General features: G+C 42.1%; 1 protein-coding gene across 4 annotated transcripts in view; it reads left to right on the top strand.

Moving 5' to 3' along the window:
* LOC132278744 (AT-rich interactive domain-containing protein 6-like) overlaps nt 1-12,587 on the top strand; it is a 58,394-nt gene extending 45,807 nt beyond the window's left edge. For all 4 annotated transcript variants that reach the window (XM_059780614.1, XM_059780613.1, XM_059780612.1 and 1 more), the window contains one exon: nt 12,204-12,587. In XM_059780614.1, the coding sequence (XP_059636597.1) occupies nt 12,204-12,308 (105 nt within the window). In that variant the 3' untranslated portion in view covers nt 12,309-12,587. The remainder of the gene's footprint in view (nt 1-12,203) is intronic.
* The last annotated feature ends 685 nt before the right edge of the window (nt 12,588-13,272 follow it).

Here is a 13,272-nt window from a genome sequence, read left to right as displayed (position 1 = left end):
CACTTAAAATGAGATAAAATTTTAAGTGAAAGGATATCACTTATCACTGATGCTGAAAATTCAAATATATATATATATATATTTTAATTACACATTTAAAGCTTTTTTTTTTTTTTTGATAAGTAAAATTCGGTTAGAAAGGCGTTCAAAAGGGGAACGCGTCTCTAATACAAAAAACGAAAGTTGAACCTAAAGACTAATAGAGTCCAAAAGATAAACTAAGTCATCAGTGGAGGAGCAATCACTTCGTTTCACATAACAGAAAATAGAACGAAGAATATGCATTTTCAAGGTCGCCAAAGACGTTTCCTTTCCTTCGAAAATTCTGCTATCTCTCTCTCCAAATGCACCACCAAACACAATTTGGAACTATCCTCCAATAGTCACGAGCGTGGCTTTTCACTGGGCATCTTCTCCACGCGTTAATCAGTCCTATGGAGGACCGAGGCATTACCAAATGGATGCCAAAAATGCCGAAGATGAGGTTCCAACAATCATACGCCACAAGACAGTGCATAAGAATGTGATCCACAGACTCACCGTCTGTTTTACATAGACAACACCAATTAACAATAGTATTGCCTCTCTTCCTGAAATTGTTCAACGTCAAAATCTTATCCTAGACGGCAGTCCAAACAAAGAATGCGACTCTAAGTGGAGCCTTAGAACGCCATATAGTCTTCCATGGGAAATCATGACCAACGAAATTGGACAAAGGAACATGGACTGAACAACAAATCTACCATGGGTGGAATAGACCCACAAAATGATATCACTACCTCTGCCAACATCCTTCTGCTGATACAACAAATCCAAAAATACACATACTTCGTCTATCTCTATATCCTGAAAAGAACGCTGAAAATGCACATCCCACGTAACCCCGCTGCTATCAAGCTGATAACAGTCAGATACGTAGGCGTGCCTATTTTCGGCAATACTATAAAGTCTAGGAAAGGAAGAAGACAACAACTGATCTCTACACCATAAATCCTCCCAAAAGAGGACACGCCTACCGTCACGAATCTTAAATCTGATGTGTGGAAAAGACATCCCAACCATTCCGAATGAATTTTCACACGTTGACGCCTCCCGCAACAGAGGCTGAACGAGAGGACCAGCCTCCACTCTCCTCCCCAAACGACACGAGACGATCCTTCTCCACTAGCGATGTCGTTCCCTGCCGAATCTCCATAACCACTTTCCCAATAAATCTCTATTAAAAGGAACTAACTTTCAGATGCGTAAACCGCCTAACTTCAAGGGTTTGCAAACTTGCTCCCAGTTAACAAGATGAGATTTGAACTCCTCTCCACTTCCACCCCATAGAAAGTCCTTTTGAATTTTTTCAATTCTTTCAGCGACAGAGTATGGGATTTGAAACAAAGATAAATAGTAAGTGGGAAGGGACGAGAGAGTACTCTTTATAAGAGTGACATTCCCCCCCTTCGCCAAATATTGCTTCTTCCATCCTGCCAACCTCTTCTCATACCTATTGATCATCGGATCCCAGCTCCCCACCCTCTTAGAGGAAACTCCCAAAGGCAATCCCAAATAAGGAAGAGGAAAAGCACCCACCCCACATTCAAGAACTGCAGCTAAGGAGGAAATATTTGGAACATCCCTTACCGGGACAAGCACACTCTTTCCAACATTGATCTTCAACCCAAAAACCGCCTGGAAACAAACAAGAATGCACCTCAAATATCTAAGTTGGGAGACATCGGCATCACAAAAAACCAATGTATTATCCGCGAACAACAGATGGGAGATCTCCATCTGATGAGCTACATCTTTGCCGACTCTGAACCCCCTGATATAACCCAAATCCTCCGCTCTCCTCATTAGTCTGCTCAAACCCTCCACGACTATAAGGAATAGAAAAGATGACAAGGGGTCTCCTTGTCTCAAATCTCGAGAGCTCGCAAAGAAACCAGCAGGAGATCCGTTCACTAGAACAAAGAACATGACGGACGAAATATATGTTTCGATTCATTTCCTCCACCTAACTCCGAACCCCATCCTCTGAAGCAAGTAAAGGAGGAACTTCCAATTAACGTGATCATAAGCTTTCTCAATGTCAAGTTTGCATAAGACGCCAGGGACCCCACTCTTCAGCCTGGAGTCTACACATTCCCCTACTATAAGAACAGAATCCAAGATCTGCCGTTCTCCAACAAAAGCATTCTGGGACTCCGAAATAATTCCATCCAATACATTACTCATCCTAAGAACAAGAATTTTGGCAATAAGCTTGTACATGCATCCCATTAAGCTAATTGGCCGAAAGTCCTTAATATCAGAAGCGCCACACTTCTGAGGAATAAGGGCAATAAAAGATGCGTTTAATGACTTCTCGAATATGCCATGAGAATAAAATTCCTGGAAGGTGCCCATCACCTTATTGCGCACCACTTCCCAACTCTCCATAAGAAATCGTATAGTAAACCCATCTGGCCCCGGAGCTTTATCACCATTGCAACTCGATAACGCCTCCAGCACTTCCTCTTTAGAAAATGGAACCTCAAGCCTGTCTCTATCCAGCTCAGTAATGGCATCAAAGTGGAGACCATCAAGCTTAGGTCTCCACCCCAACATCTTAGTGTAAAAACTGCTCATAAAAAGAAGCAATCCCCCCGCGCACCTCATCCTCTCTCCACAACTCCGAGCCATTCACACAAATACGCCCAATATGATTACACCTTCTATGAGCATTAGCAAGCCTGTGAAAGAATTTTGTATTGCGATCCCCTTCTTTAAGCCACAAAGCCTGAGATTTCTGACGCCACGAAATCTCCTCCATAGTAGCGATCTCAGCAAAGACTCCACATCATGTCCCAACTCTTTAAGACGATCAAGCTCAGCGATATCAGCGAGAACTCTATTCTTCTTCCATTCAAGGTTCCCAAACACCTCCTCGTTCCACCTCTTAAGCTTAGTTTTGAGAATCTGAAACTTCCTAGCTAATACAAATCTATAGGAACCTGTAACAATCGCCTCCTCTCACCAAGACTGGACTATCCCTTGGAAATCCTCTGATCTTAACCACATATTCTCAAAATGGAATGGGGTGTGCCGAGAACTCAAACCCCCGCAATCAAGGACTAAGGGAACGTGATCAGATGTCACCCTTACGAGAGCTTCTTGAATAACATCCGGGAATTTCTCTTCCCACTCCCCAGAAATCAGGAATCTATCCAGCCTTGAAAAAGTAACCGGATCCCTACCATTAGACCAGGTAAAGGTTGCCCCTTCCATTGGCAGATCAATAAGAAAATGACTATCAATAAACTCTGAAAACTGGGTCATTTCTGAGAACCACCTACCCACTGTGGACCTCTCAAACGGAGATCTAACAGAATTGAAATCCCCGCCTAGACACCAAGGCAACGACCACAGTCCCTTAACGTAGCAAAGTTCTTCCCAAAAGGCAGGTCTTTCACTGTCAATAACTGTCCCATAAACCCCAGAAAAAACCCATCTGAAATTGCAACTCGCATGACAAAGAGTAATTTCCCTTCCAAATGTTCATCCTTGACAGTCATCTTCGATCCCACATAAATAGGATTCCATCAAAGGTGCCTGAGGCGTTTAACGCTTCCCATTCCACGAACCTTCCTCCCCAAAGACTCCTTACCACCCCGTCAGAAATAGAGGCTAACTTAGTTTCTTGCAAGCAAACAACATGGGCACTCCACTTCCTCACAGCTACCTTGACCACCCTCCTTCTGTCCGGATCATTTAGACCATGAATGTTTCACATAATAATTCGTAGCTTCATTAAGAACCATAAACAATCGTCTCCCCTCCTCCCCATTTCCCACTTCTGGTCCTTCCCCTTTCCTTCGCCACCCCATCCTTCCCTTCATAGTTAACATAAGAAATGAGGTTCTTGACCTCCTGCTCCCCTTTTCAAGACGTTAAAGGTCTCCTACTTTTGACCTCTTTCGTGCCTTAAATATTCTCTGCAACATCTCTCCCTACCACAATTACGTGAAGAATGGACAAGGCTTGATCATCTTTGCCCTCTGAAGAGAGACCCAACGCTTCACTAGTAACACCAATATTCTCTACCACCCATTCCTTGCCCAAATCATTAGTCGTCTCCAAACTACCGGGTCGCAATATTGCCAAATGTTCCACTATTCCCATAACAGATTGGTCCGTCTCCATCCATGGAAGTAAATAATTGGAATAATCCTGCTAAAAGGAAGCCCAATCTCCATTCTCCTCCCCCCCACTCTCGTTACCATTAACATACATATCCATTGTAGATCCATATTTGTAGTAGAATCGCCCGGATCAAGTGTCGTCGAACTATGAACATCGTTCGTCTTTGAACCTTCGGAAGGCAAACAATTTAGACCTTTCAAAGCTACAAAAAGCTGAAGCTCTTTAAGCAAGGCCACAGCTAATTCGTCGGTCAATCTAAATTGGAGATCTCGTCCCACACAGACTGTCACTCCATCAGAGCTTCCTACACTTCCAGACGTTTCCTTTGCAGCCTTAGTCACTAACCCATCAAACCGTGGAACAATAGGCCAGAAACATCCCTCTATTGAACACAAACATCCTCCACACTACCACCACTTCTCAACACCCCACAAAAAGGAGTAGAAGAAGGAGCAGAAAGAGAGCTTCGAGGATGAATGACAGTCATGCTTACACTCGTCTTCCTCCACCTCGTTTTCTCAGACAAGGACCAATGTCTACTGGCAGATGACAAATCCGTGTGTGTAGCATGCTGTGAAATAGACTGAGCATGGCCTGGGCTTGGGCTGATCTTTCATCACATGGCTCCACTAAAACATTTGGGGCGGGCTTGTCATTTTGTAATGAGATGGACAAGGATCTATTGGGCCCTCTTTGGACCCTCCTTTTAATCCCTTGGGGGACCTGAAGCCTAGGCCTAGCCAATGATCCATTAGGCTTGGGCCTATGAAGCCCATTATTCAAAACAGGCCCGTCATAGCCATGTCCCAGCCTGTCGCAAGCCTATCCATGTGTGTGGATAACCTTCGTACGCGTATGCATACTACTTATAATTCCCTTTGCCCCACTCGCGGACGGTGTGTTGAAGTGCACTCGTCTCTTTCCTTGAGGACCAAGAATGATCTGAAACTCCGGCCGGGAAGAAGGACGATGATGTCTTCCATTTCTTGGCTCCTTGCACCCATCCTGTGGTATGAATCTGACATATGAATCGATGGAGGCTTTCGGAAGGATGGATGGTAATAATTCCTCCCTCAATTCAACTTTAAAGGCCACTCTCTGATCTTCCACGTAAATGAATTCCGGGATCAAACCTTCATCAGCAACAAAAAGAACAAGTCTGTCTCCTACCACCATATCATCCACCTGCACGTCTCGAAAACCACCACATAGATTCCCTATTGCTTCGAACAACATCTGACATCGAAGATGAAGGGGTAATCCGTACATCACCACTCGTCGTCTTCTTCCACTTGGTCTTACCGCCGAGCAACCGATTGCAAAATACCATACATTAATGGCCAAATAAGCAGTGCCCCAATTCTTCTTGCCATAACTGAGAACTCCTTGTGCCTCTTTCTCCTACGGTAGTCTGAACAGAAGAAGACGGTCAGGCAAGATTGAAACCTTTACTCTACACGCAGTCTTCCACGTCTGCACTGCCCACTTCTCGATCGAGTCAATGCTTCCCACATCTCTATCGAAGCGTCCAACAAGGCAATATTTTAAGACTGATTCTCGGCTGGCCGTTCTATGATGATCCACCTTGAAGGTCCTACCATCTGCAGTTGGGAAGCTTTCAACCTTGCCGTTAAGAATGAGACGTGGTAGATTTGCGACATCAAGAAATGATCCTCCCATGAACCCTAATCTATGATCGCATCAATAATCACCAGGAAACCCTAATCGCCCAAAAATCGCCTCTAACAGAGAGAAAAAGGGTAAAAAAGGTATAACAAAATCCACAGAATTTAGTAATCATAAACTTTTAATTACACCTTAAAAACTTCAGCACTTAAAATTTAGCTCTTAAAATTTTTACTACTAAATTTGAATTTTATCAAACAACACCTTAGAAAGCTTAGATTTTGTGTTAACATTGAAACCAATCTAAAAGTGTTTTTTTTTTTTTTTTTTTTTTTTTTTTTTTTTTTTTAAATTTTTTCGGTAGGACCAATCTAAAAGTTGATTTTGACAAGGATTTCAAGTTAAGAAAACTGACCTCCGTGTGTTCAAAATTATTAAAAATACAGTACTTGGAATCTCGTAATTAGTTTTATGTATATAGAAACTAGCCCCGATAAGTTTTCCAATGATATATTATATGTCTAATTTCGAATCCGTTTGATCCCTCAATGAAGCATCCGAAATTATGCTATGTTGAGTTAGGTTTAGCAAAAGAGCTTGACGGATGGAACCATATTCAAAGTTCCACTAGACTAGCTCAACCAAAAGCTCGATCCTTTGAAGCAAACCCTAAAGGTATCAACCGATACATCAATCGATTGTACAGACCTCGGGAGTCGGTAAAATATGCGTTTCCAAATCTGAAAAAGTTTTTTTAACTTTCCAAAACTCATCTAAAACGTTCCTAATCAATTTCTAGTCACTCTAAAACTATTAAAAGTTGACTTTGTCTCTAAACATAAGAGAAACATAAGAGACATTACAAAATTGTGAGAGAGATTGACAGCTTTATTTTTCAATCACAATCGAGGTCACAGAATACCTTGTTATATTGAGTCCTAAAGCATGGAGATTAATTGAATACTTGAAGATTGATTAACCAAAACATATATACAGAGACGTCGTGATGAGACCGCAGTTGGATGCCTTGTCTGTTCTTTGTGAGTGGATGACTATTTGTGTTGGCAAGGATATTCGTATCATTCTCAGCAATGAGTCTGCTTCTTTGTTGGTTCAAGAACTGAAAAAACATAGGATTAATGATATGCATACCACTGTTCTGGACACATTGCCTGACAAAACGAAAGATGGGGTGGATAGTGTTATTGATTGGTTGTCGTGTGTTGATGAGGAGGGTGGCGAAAGGCTTGGGGTGAGGGATCAGCAGGCTGGCCCTCTTGATCTGATTGTGTGGGCAGAAGAGGGGCATCCAAATTTTGGGGGTGGTGGATCCTCTAGCAGTAGTGAGACCGGAAGGTATGGAGAGAGATGCTGATAGGCTCCTTTTCCTTGACATTGGAAGGAGTGGGTTAAGGAGAATATTGGCGTCACTGGTGAATTGTTGGGTGTTTCCTTTGATGGTAACAATGAACAGGCCCTGTCGATTCTCCATGCAACAGTGGAGGGAAAAGAAGGGGTGATGAAAAATAAGTTTGGAAGGGAGGGCAGAAGGAAGAGGAACACCCCTCTTTGGAAAGGGGAGAGGGAGGTGAGAAATCTTCCATCTTATGTTCATTATGAAGGGAAGGATGGGGTGGTGAGAGACAGAAGGGAAGGGAAGGGAAGGGGGGGGGGGGGGGGGGTGGGGGGTGGGCGGCGGCAATGGGGTTGGGGTTGAGAGAGTTGGGTAAAGGGGAGGAGCTTGATATTGTTTCCTCATGAAGCTATGACTCATTTATTAGAATGTCCGTGGTCAAAATGATCCAAATAAGAGGAAGGTTGTGAAGTTGGCAGTAGTGAGAAATTGGGGAGCTCATGTGGTTTGCATCCAAGAAATGAAGGTTGGTTCCATGTCGGATAGGGTGGTTAGGAGCCTTTGGGGGAGCAAGTTTGTCGAGTGGGAGGCGTTGAACGCTTCAAGGTCTTCCGCAGGTATTCTCGTTATGTGGGATAGGAGGTGGCTGTCAAGGGTGGACACCTAGAGAGGGATGTTCTCTATTTCATGTGCATTCGTGTTGGAGGAGGACGGCTTTACTGGGCCTTCTTTGGGGTTTATGGTTCGGTGGATGATGGGGAGAGAATTGTGTTGTGGGAGGAGCTCAGTGATGTGATGGGGTTGTGGTCTCTTCTTTGGTGCGCGGGAGGGGATTTAATGTGGTTAGGTCCCCATTTGAGAGATTTACAGCTGGTAGATGGTCATTATTGGCTATGATGCAGTTTTATGAGTTCATCGATGGACATCATCTTTTTGACTTACCATTGGAGGGTGTTGCCTTTGCTTGGTCCAGCCTACTGGATGTATTTGTGATCTTTGGGGATTAGGAGGAGAAATTTCTGGATGTTGTTTAGTCGGCTTTGGCTACGGTGACTTCTGATCATATTTCGTTGGTCTTGGATTGTGGGGGTTTGAGATCTCGTAGCACTCCTTTCAGATTCAAGAATATGTGGCTCAGAGCTGAAGATTTTCAAGGGAATGTTCGGCTTTGGTGGGAGGCCACGGTGGTGGGTACTTCGAGTTGTGTTTTGGTAGGAAGCTTTGCCTCCTAAAGGTGGAACTAAAAAAATGGAATAAGTTGTTTGGGAACCCTGAATGGAGGAATAATAGGGCTCTTGCTGATATCGCTGAGATTGACTAGTTGGAAGGGGTGGGTGGTATTTTGGAGACTCAACAGGTTAGGAGAGCAATTTATCAGGTGGAAATTGCAGAGATCGTTGTTTTGGAGGAGATTTTGTGGCGATAGAAATCTCGGGTTTTGTGCCTTAAAGAGGGAGACCGCAATATGAAGTTCTTTCATAGGCTTGCTAATGCACACAGGAGGGGTAACTACATCGGGAGGATCTGAGTGGACGGGTCGGAGTTGTGTAGGGGGATTGTTTCATTTTATCATAGGCTCTACTCGGAGCCTTCAAGTTCGAGACCTCGCCTTAATGGTTGACATTTTAGCTCTATTTCAGCATTGGACAGGGATGGGCTCGAGATTCCTTTTTCTGAGGAGGAAGTGTTGAAGGCGTTGAAGATCTGTAATGGAGACAAAGCTTCGGGTCCGGATGGTTTTACTACGAGGTTCTTGTAGGAAAGCTGGGATGAAATGACGTGATGAGCACTTTCCATGAGTTTCATTTTAATGGGAGGTTTGAACAGTCGCTGAGTGCATCTTTCATTGCCCTTATTTTTAAGAAGGGTGGAGCTTCCAATGTCAAGGATTTTAGAGCAGTTAGTTTACTCGGGTGTATTTATAAGCTTATTACTAAAGTCCTTGCATTGAGATTGAGGGAAGTTTTGATGGTATCATATCAGAGTCCCAGAATGCTTTTGTTGTTGGCAGGCAAATTATTGACTTCGCTCTTATGGCCAGCGAATGTGTGGATTCCAGGTTGATTAGTGGTGTTCCTGGAGTTCCGTATAAGTTGGATATTGACAAAGCTTATGATCATGTTAATTGGAGGTTCCTGTTGTATCTGTTGGTGAAGTTGGGCTTTGGTGAGAAGTGGAGGAGATGGATTGAGGCTTATATATCCTCTGTTAGATTTTCTGCGTTGGTGAATGGTTTTCCCTCCGATTTTTTTGGAAGCTCTTGAGGCTTGAGACGGGGATTTATTGTTATGGAGGCCCTTAGTAGGTTGATGAGGAGGGCAGAGGCACTGGGATTTATTTGGGGTTTCAAGGTGGGTTCAGACTCTCCCAGCATATGGAGATTACCCATTTGTTGTTTGCTGAAGATGGACTAGTCTTTTGTGATGTGGATTGTCCGTGTCCTATCTGAGGTGTGTTTTGGTTTGCTTTCAGGCAGTCTTAGGTTTGAAAGCCAATATGGGTAAGAGAGTGCTCGTTCCTGTGGGAGAGGTTCAGGATGTTGCTTATCTTGTTGTGGTACTTGGGTGTGGGACGACCTTCCCTGTTTCTTATCTGTGTTTGCCTTTAGGCGCTTCGTCGAGGAGGGTGGGAGGTTGGGATTCGATGATTGAACGGCTTGAGAGAAGATTAGCTGGGTGGAAGAAGTAGTATCTGTTGAAGGGCGGGAAGGTTATTCTCATGAAGAATATGTTGTCGAGCCTTCCAACTTACTTTCTTTCAATATTCCAGATTCCAACCTCTGTTGTTGGAAGGATTGAGACTCTTCAACGGATGTGGGGTGGGCAGGGGTAGGAGTTGAAGTATCATCTTATTCGTTGGGAGCAAGTCTGCACGCCTCTTTAGTTGAGTGGTCTTGGCATTAGGAGGCTCATCCCTTTCAATAAGGCTCTCCTTGGGAAGTGGTTGTGGAGATTCAGTAGCGAACGACATTGTCTTTGGAGGAGAGTGATCTTGTGCCGCTTTGGGGAGGAGACAGGGGGTAGTCCTCTGGTCCAATTAGATCTGCTGCTGGTGTTGGAGTGTGGAAGTCTATTCGGAATGGCTGGGGTGAGTTTTCTAAACACATTAGATTCAGAGTTCGGGAGGGCAGGGATGTTTGATTTCGGGAGGATTTATGGCGCGGGGATCGCCTGCTGCCTTGTTTGTTTCCCAGACTTTTTAGGATTGCCGTAGATAGACATGCCATGGTGGTCGACTGTTATTGGCTTAATAACGGTAGCTGTTCGTGCAACGAGCTCTTTAGGAGTACGAGTTGGACGATGTTTCTGGCCTGCTAGATCTTTTGTATAGACAGAAGGTGGATGGTAGAGGCTTTGATTCCTTATTTTGGGTGCCTTCTCCTCAGGGGAGGTTCAAGGTCCGTTTCTTGTTCCTCCGTCTTTTTGGGGTTCATGGTTCTATCTTCCTATAGAAGATAGTGTGGCGATTTAAGGTTCCTTTCAGAGAGGCATTTTTTGTGTGGATGGCAATGTGGGGCAAAATTTTGACCATTGACAATCTAAGAAAGAGAAAATAGATTACAGGCAATTGGTGTTGTTTGTGTAAAAAGGATGGAGAGTTCGTGGATCACCTTCTTTTGCATTGCCCCATGGCTCACGATTGTTGGAGCCTTATTTTTGGTTTGTTCAGCGCTCAATGGGTTATGCCTCGGTTTACGAGGGAGTTGTTTGATGCGTGGAGAGGTTGTAGGATTGGGGCCCACACCTGACCTTTGGAGGCCGACCCCTTTTTGCGTTTGGTGGTGCATTTGGATGAAGCGGAATAGAAAGTCTTTTGAAAGGGAGGAATCTTCCATTGGGGCCTTGAAATATGTTTGTTAGCAGATATAATAACCACGATTTATAGAATGACTTACCATATTAGCATAGATTTGATAGCGACGAATCATGGCATAGAATATGATGTGATTTGATTTAGATTTGATTTAATTTCCTTTCTTGTAATATGAGCATGTGCTCTTTTTATCTATAAATACTAGAATTGTGAATGAGTGATGTATCTCATTCAAGTCTTTACACAATTATCCCATTTTTCTTCTTTTTATATTTTTACTTAGTATCAGAGTCAGGTTGGTCCGACTGCAATGAGGGCATTGCGAGTTCGGTGTCACCCATTCGGGAATGGTCTAAAGGCGACTTTGGGAGGTGTCGGGTTGGCAGGGTGGTCCGACTCAATGAGGACATTGCGAGTTTGGCAACACTTTTTCAGAAACGGTCCGAGGAGACATAATTGTTTCTTTTTTATGGTATCAGGAGACATAGTTATTGTCTTTTATGGTCTGAGGAGACGGTTGTTTCTTTTTTATGGTTAGAGTAGGCATTGTTGATTCTTTCATCTACATTGTTTAAACATATGTATAAAGGGGAATGGTCTGAGGAGATATTGTTAATTCTTCCATCTACATGTTTTAAACATTGTTGTAAAGGGAAAGGGTCTGAGGAGACATTGTTGGTTGTTTACGGTCTGAGGAGACATTTTTGATTTGTTGATCTGAACCTCATTAGAGAGAATCATCGCTAGTCAGATTTGCACTTTGTGAGAGTGTTAGCAGATATGATAACTACGATTTATAGAATGACTTGTCATATTAGCAGAGAGATTTGGTAGCCACGAATATGCTATGAATTAATTTAGGTTTGATTTAATTTCCTTTCTTGTAATATGAGCATGTGCTCTTTTTATTTATCAATACTAGAATTATGAATTAGTGATTCATCTCATTCAAGTCTTTACATAATTCTCTCATTTTTCTTATTTTTATATTTTTACTATGTTATTATTAGTTCTCTTTTTAGTTGGGTGATAGGGAGAAATCGTATGTCATGTGTTTGGGACAACGTTTCCCGATGGCAAGGGGAATTTTGATTAGTTCAAGGGGTTTTCTGCAAAAATGTTACTAATTCAATGTTTGTAATGAAATTTAACTCGTGTGTGTGCAGTGTGTATAATATAGATGTATTGTGTGAAAAGTGTAAAATTTATTTGGATTAATACATAATGTGGTTTTCAGGTAGTGAGCCTACCAGCCAGAATTGATCCGCTTCAGACGTCTGCGGTCGTTAGCCTGCATGGCCGACTCTTTGTTCGTGTCCCTTTTGAGCAGTCCGAAATGTGAACTTGATATGTCCAAAAATTAACGAATGGGTTGACCAAGTTTTGAGAAAAAATCTAACGTCATTTGAAGTGATCGAAGTATGAAGTTCAGATTGGAGCAAAAACTGGCATTTGCTGATTAGGCACGAACTATCTCATGAGTATTCAACTTATTTTATATGTTTGAATTTTAAGTTAGTTTGGAGGTCTTGTGAATAAAATATAGTTTGTGGTGCTTCTTGTAGGATATATCGAATTCAAATTATTTGGACTTTCTAATTATTCTGGTGCTTTTGTGTGACTTGGTGATACCTAGTATTCAATACGCATGTGTTAAAACACCGCAGTATTACTTGCTAACAAAGACTAAACTGAATTTAGGGACATAAATGTAAGAATAAAATTTATTTGTTTATTTATATAATTTTTATCCAAACAAGAAATTGACACCCCACATGTTTGTTTGGGGATTTGAACCACTCTGGAAATTGATTTGAGACATAAACATAAGAATCAAATTTTCTTTTCAGTTCTTTATTTTCACTGCAACAACAGCAAAATGAAAATCTTAATGGAACGATTCCTCTGAGACATTTAAAAAAAAATTTCTTTTCAAATTTCTGAAAAACTTGCATTAAAGCTCTGTTTGTTTTGACGTAAAATATTTTTCTTGTAAAATATTTTTCAATTAAATTTTTTGTTGGTAAAGGCGTTGAAAATATTTTTTGGTGTTTGACTTTTGTAAAAGTATATTAGGGAAAATTAAGCTCTAGTCATTGATTTTTTATTATCTTTTCTTGGCAAATCCCAGCTTGCACTAGAACAATCCATCCAATACTGCACTCGAACCCAATATTTGGAAAGCTTTGTAGAAGATTAAATCTAGAGGAAAAATTCATCACTATTTATGTTGCAGTCTTCCTCTGCAAAACTTCCCAACTTTAGTGAATTTAAAGAAAAGATTAATTAATGTTGAATATTTTATT

This window comes from Cornus florida, unplaced genomic scaffold (assembly GCF_030987335.1).
Source record: "Cornus florida cultivar Cherokee Brave unplaced genomic scaffold, ASM3098733v1 CherokeeBrave_3.0.0_Hap2_Chr10, whole genome shotgun sequence".
NCBI lineage: Eukaryota > Viridiplantae > Streptophyta > Magnoliopsida > Cornales > Cornaceae > Cornus > Cornus florida.
This window is presented reverse-complemented; position numbering and strand designations above follow the sequence as displayed.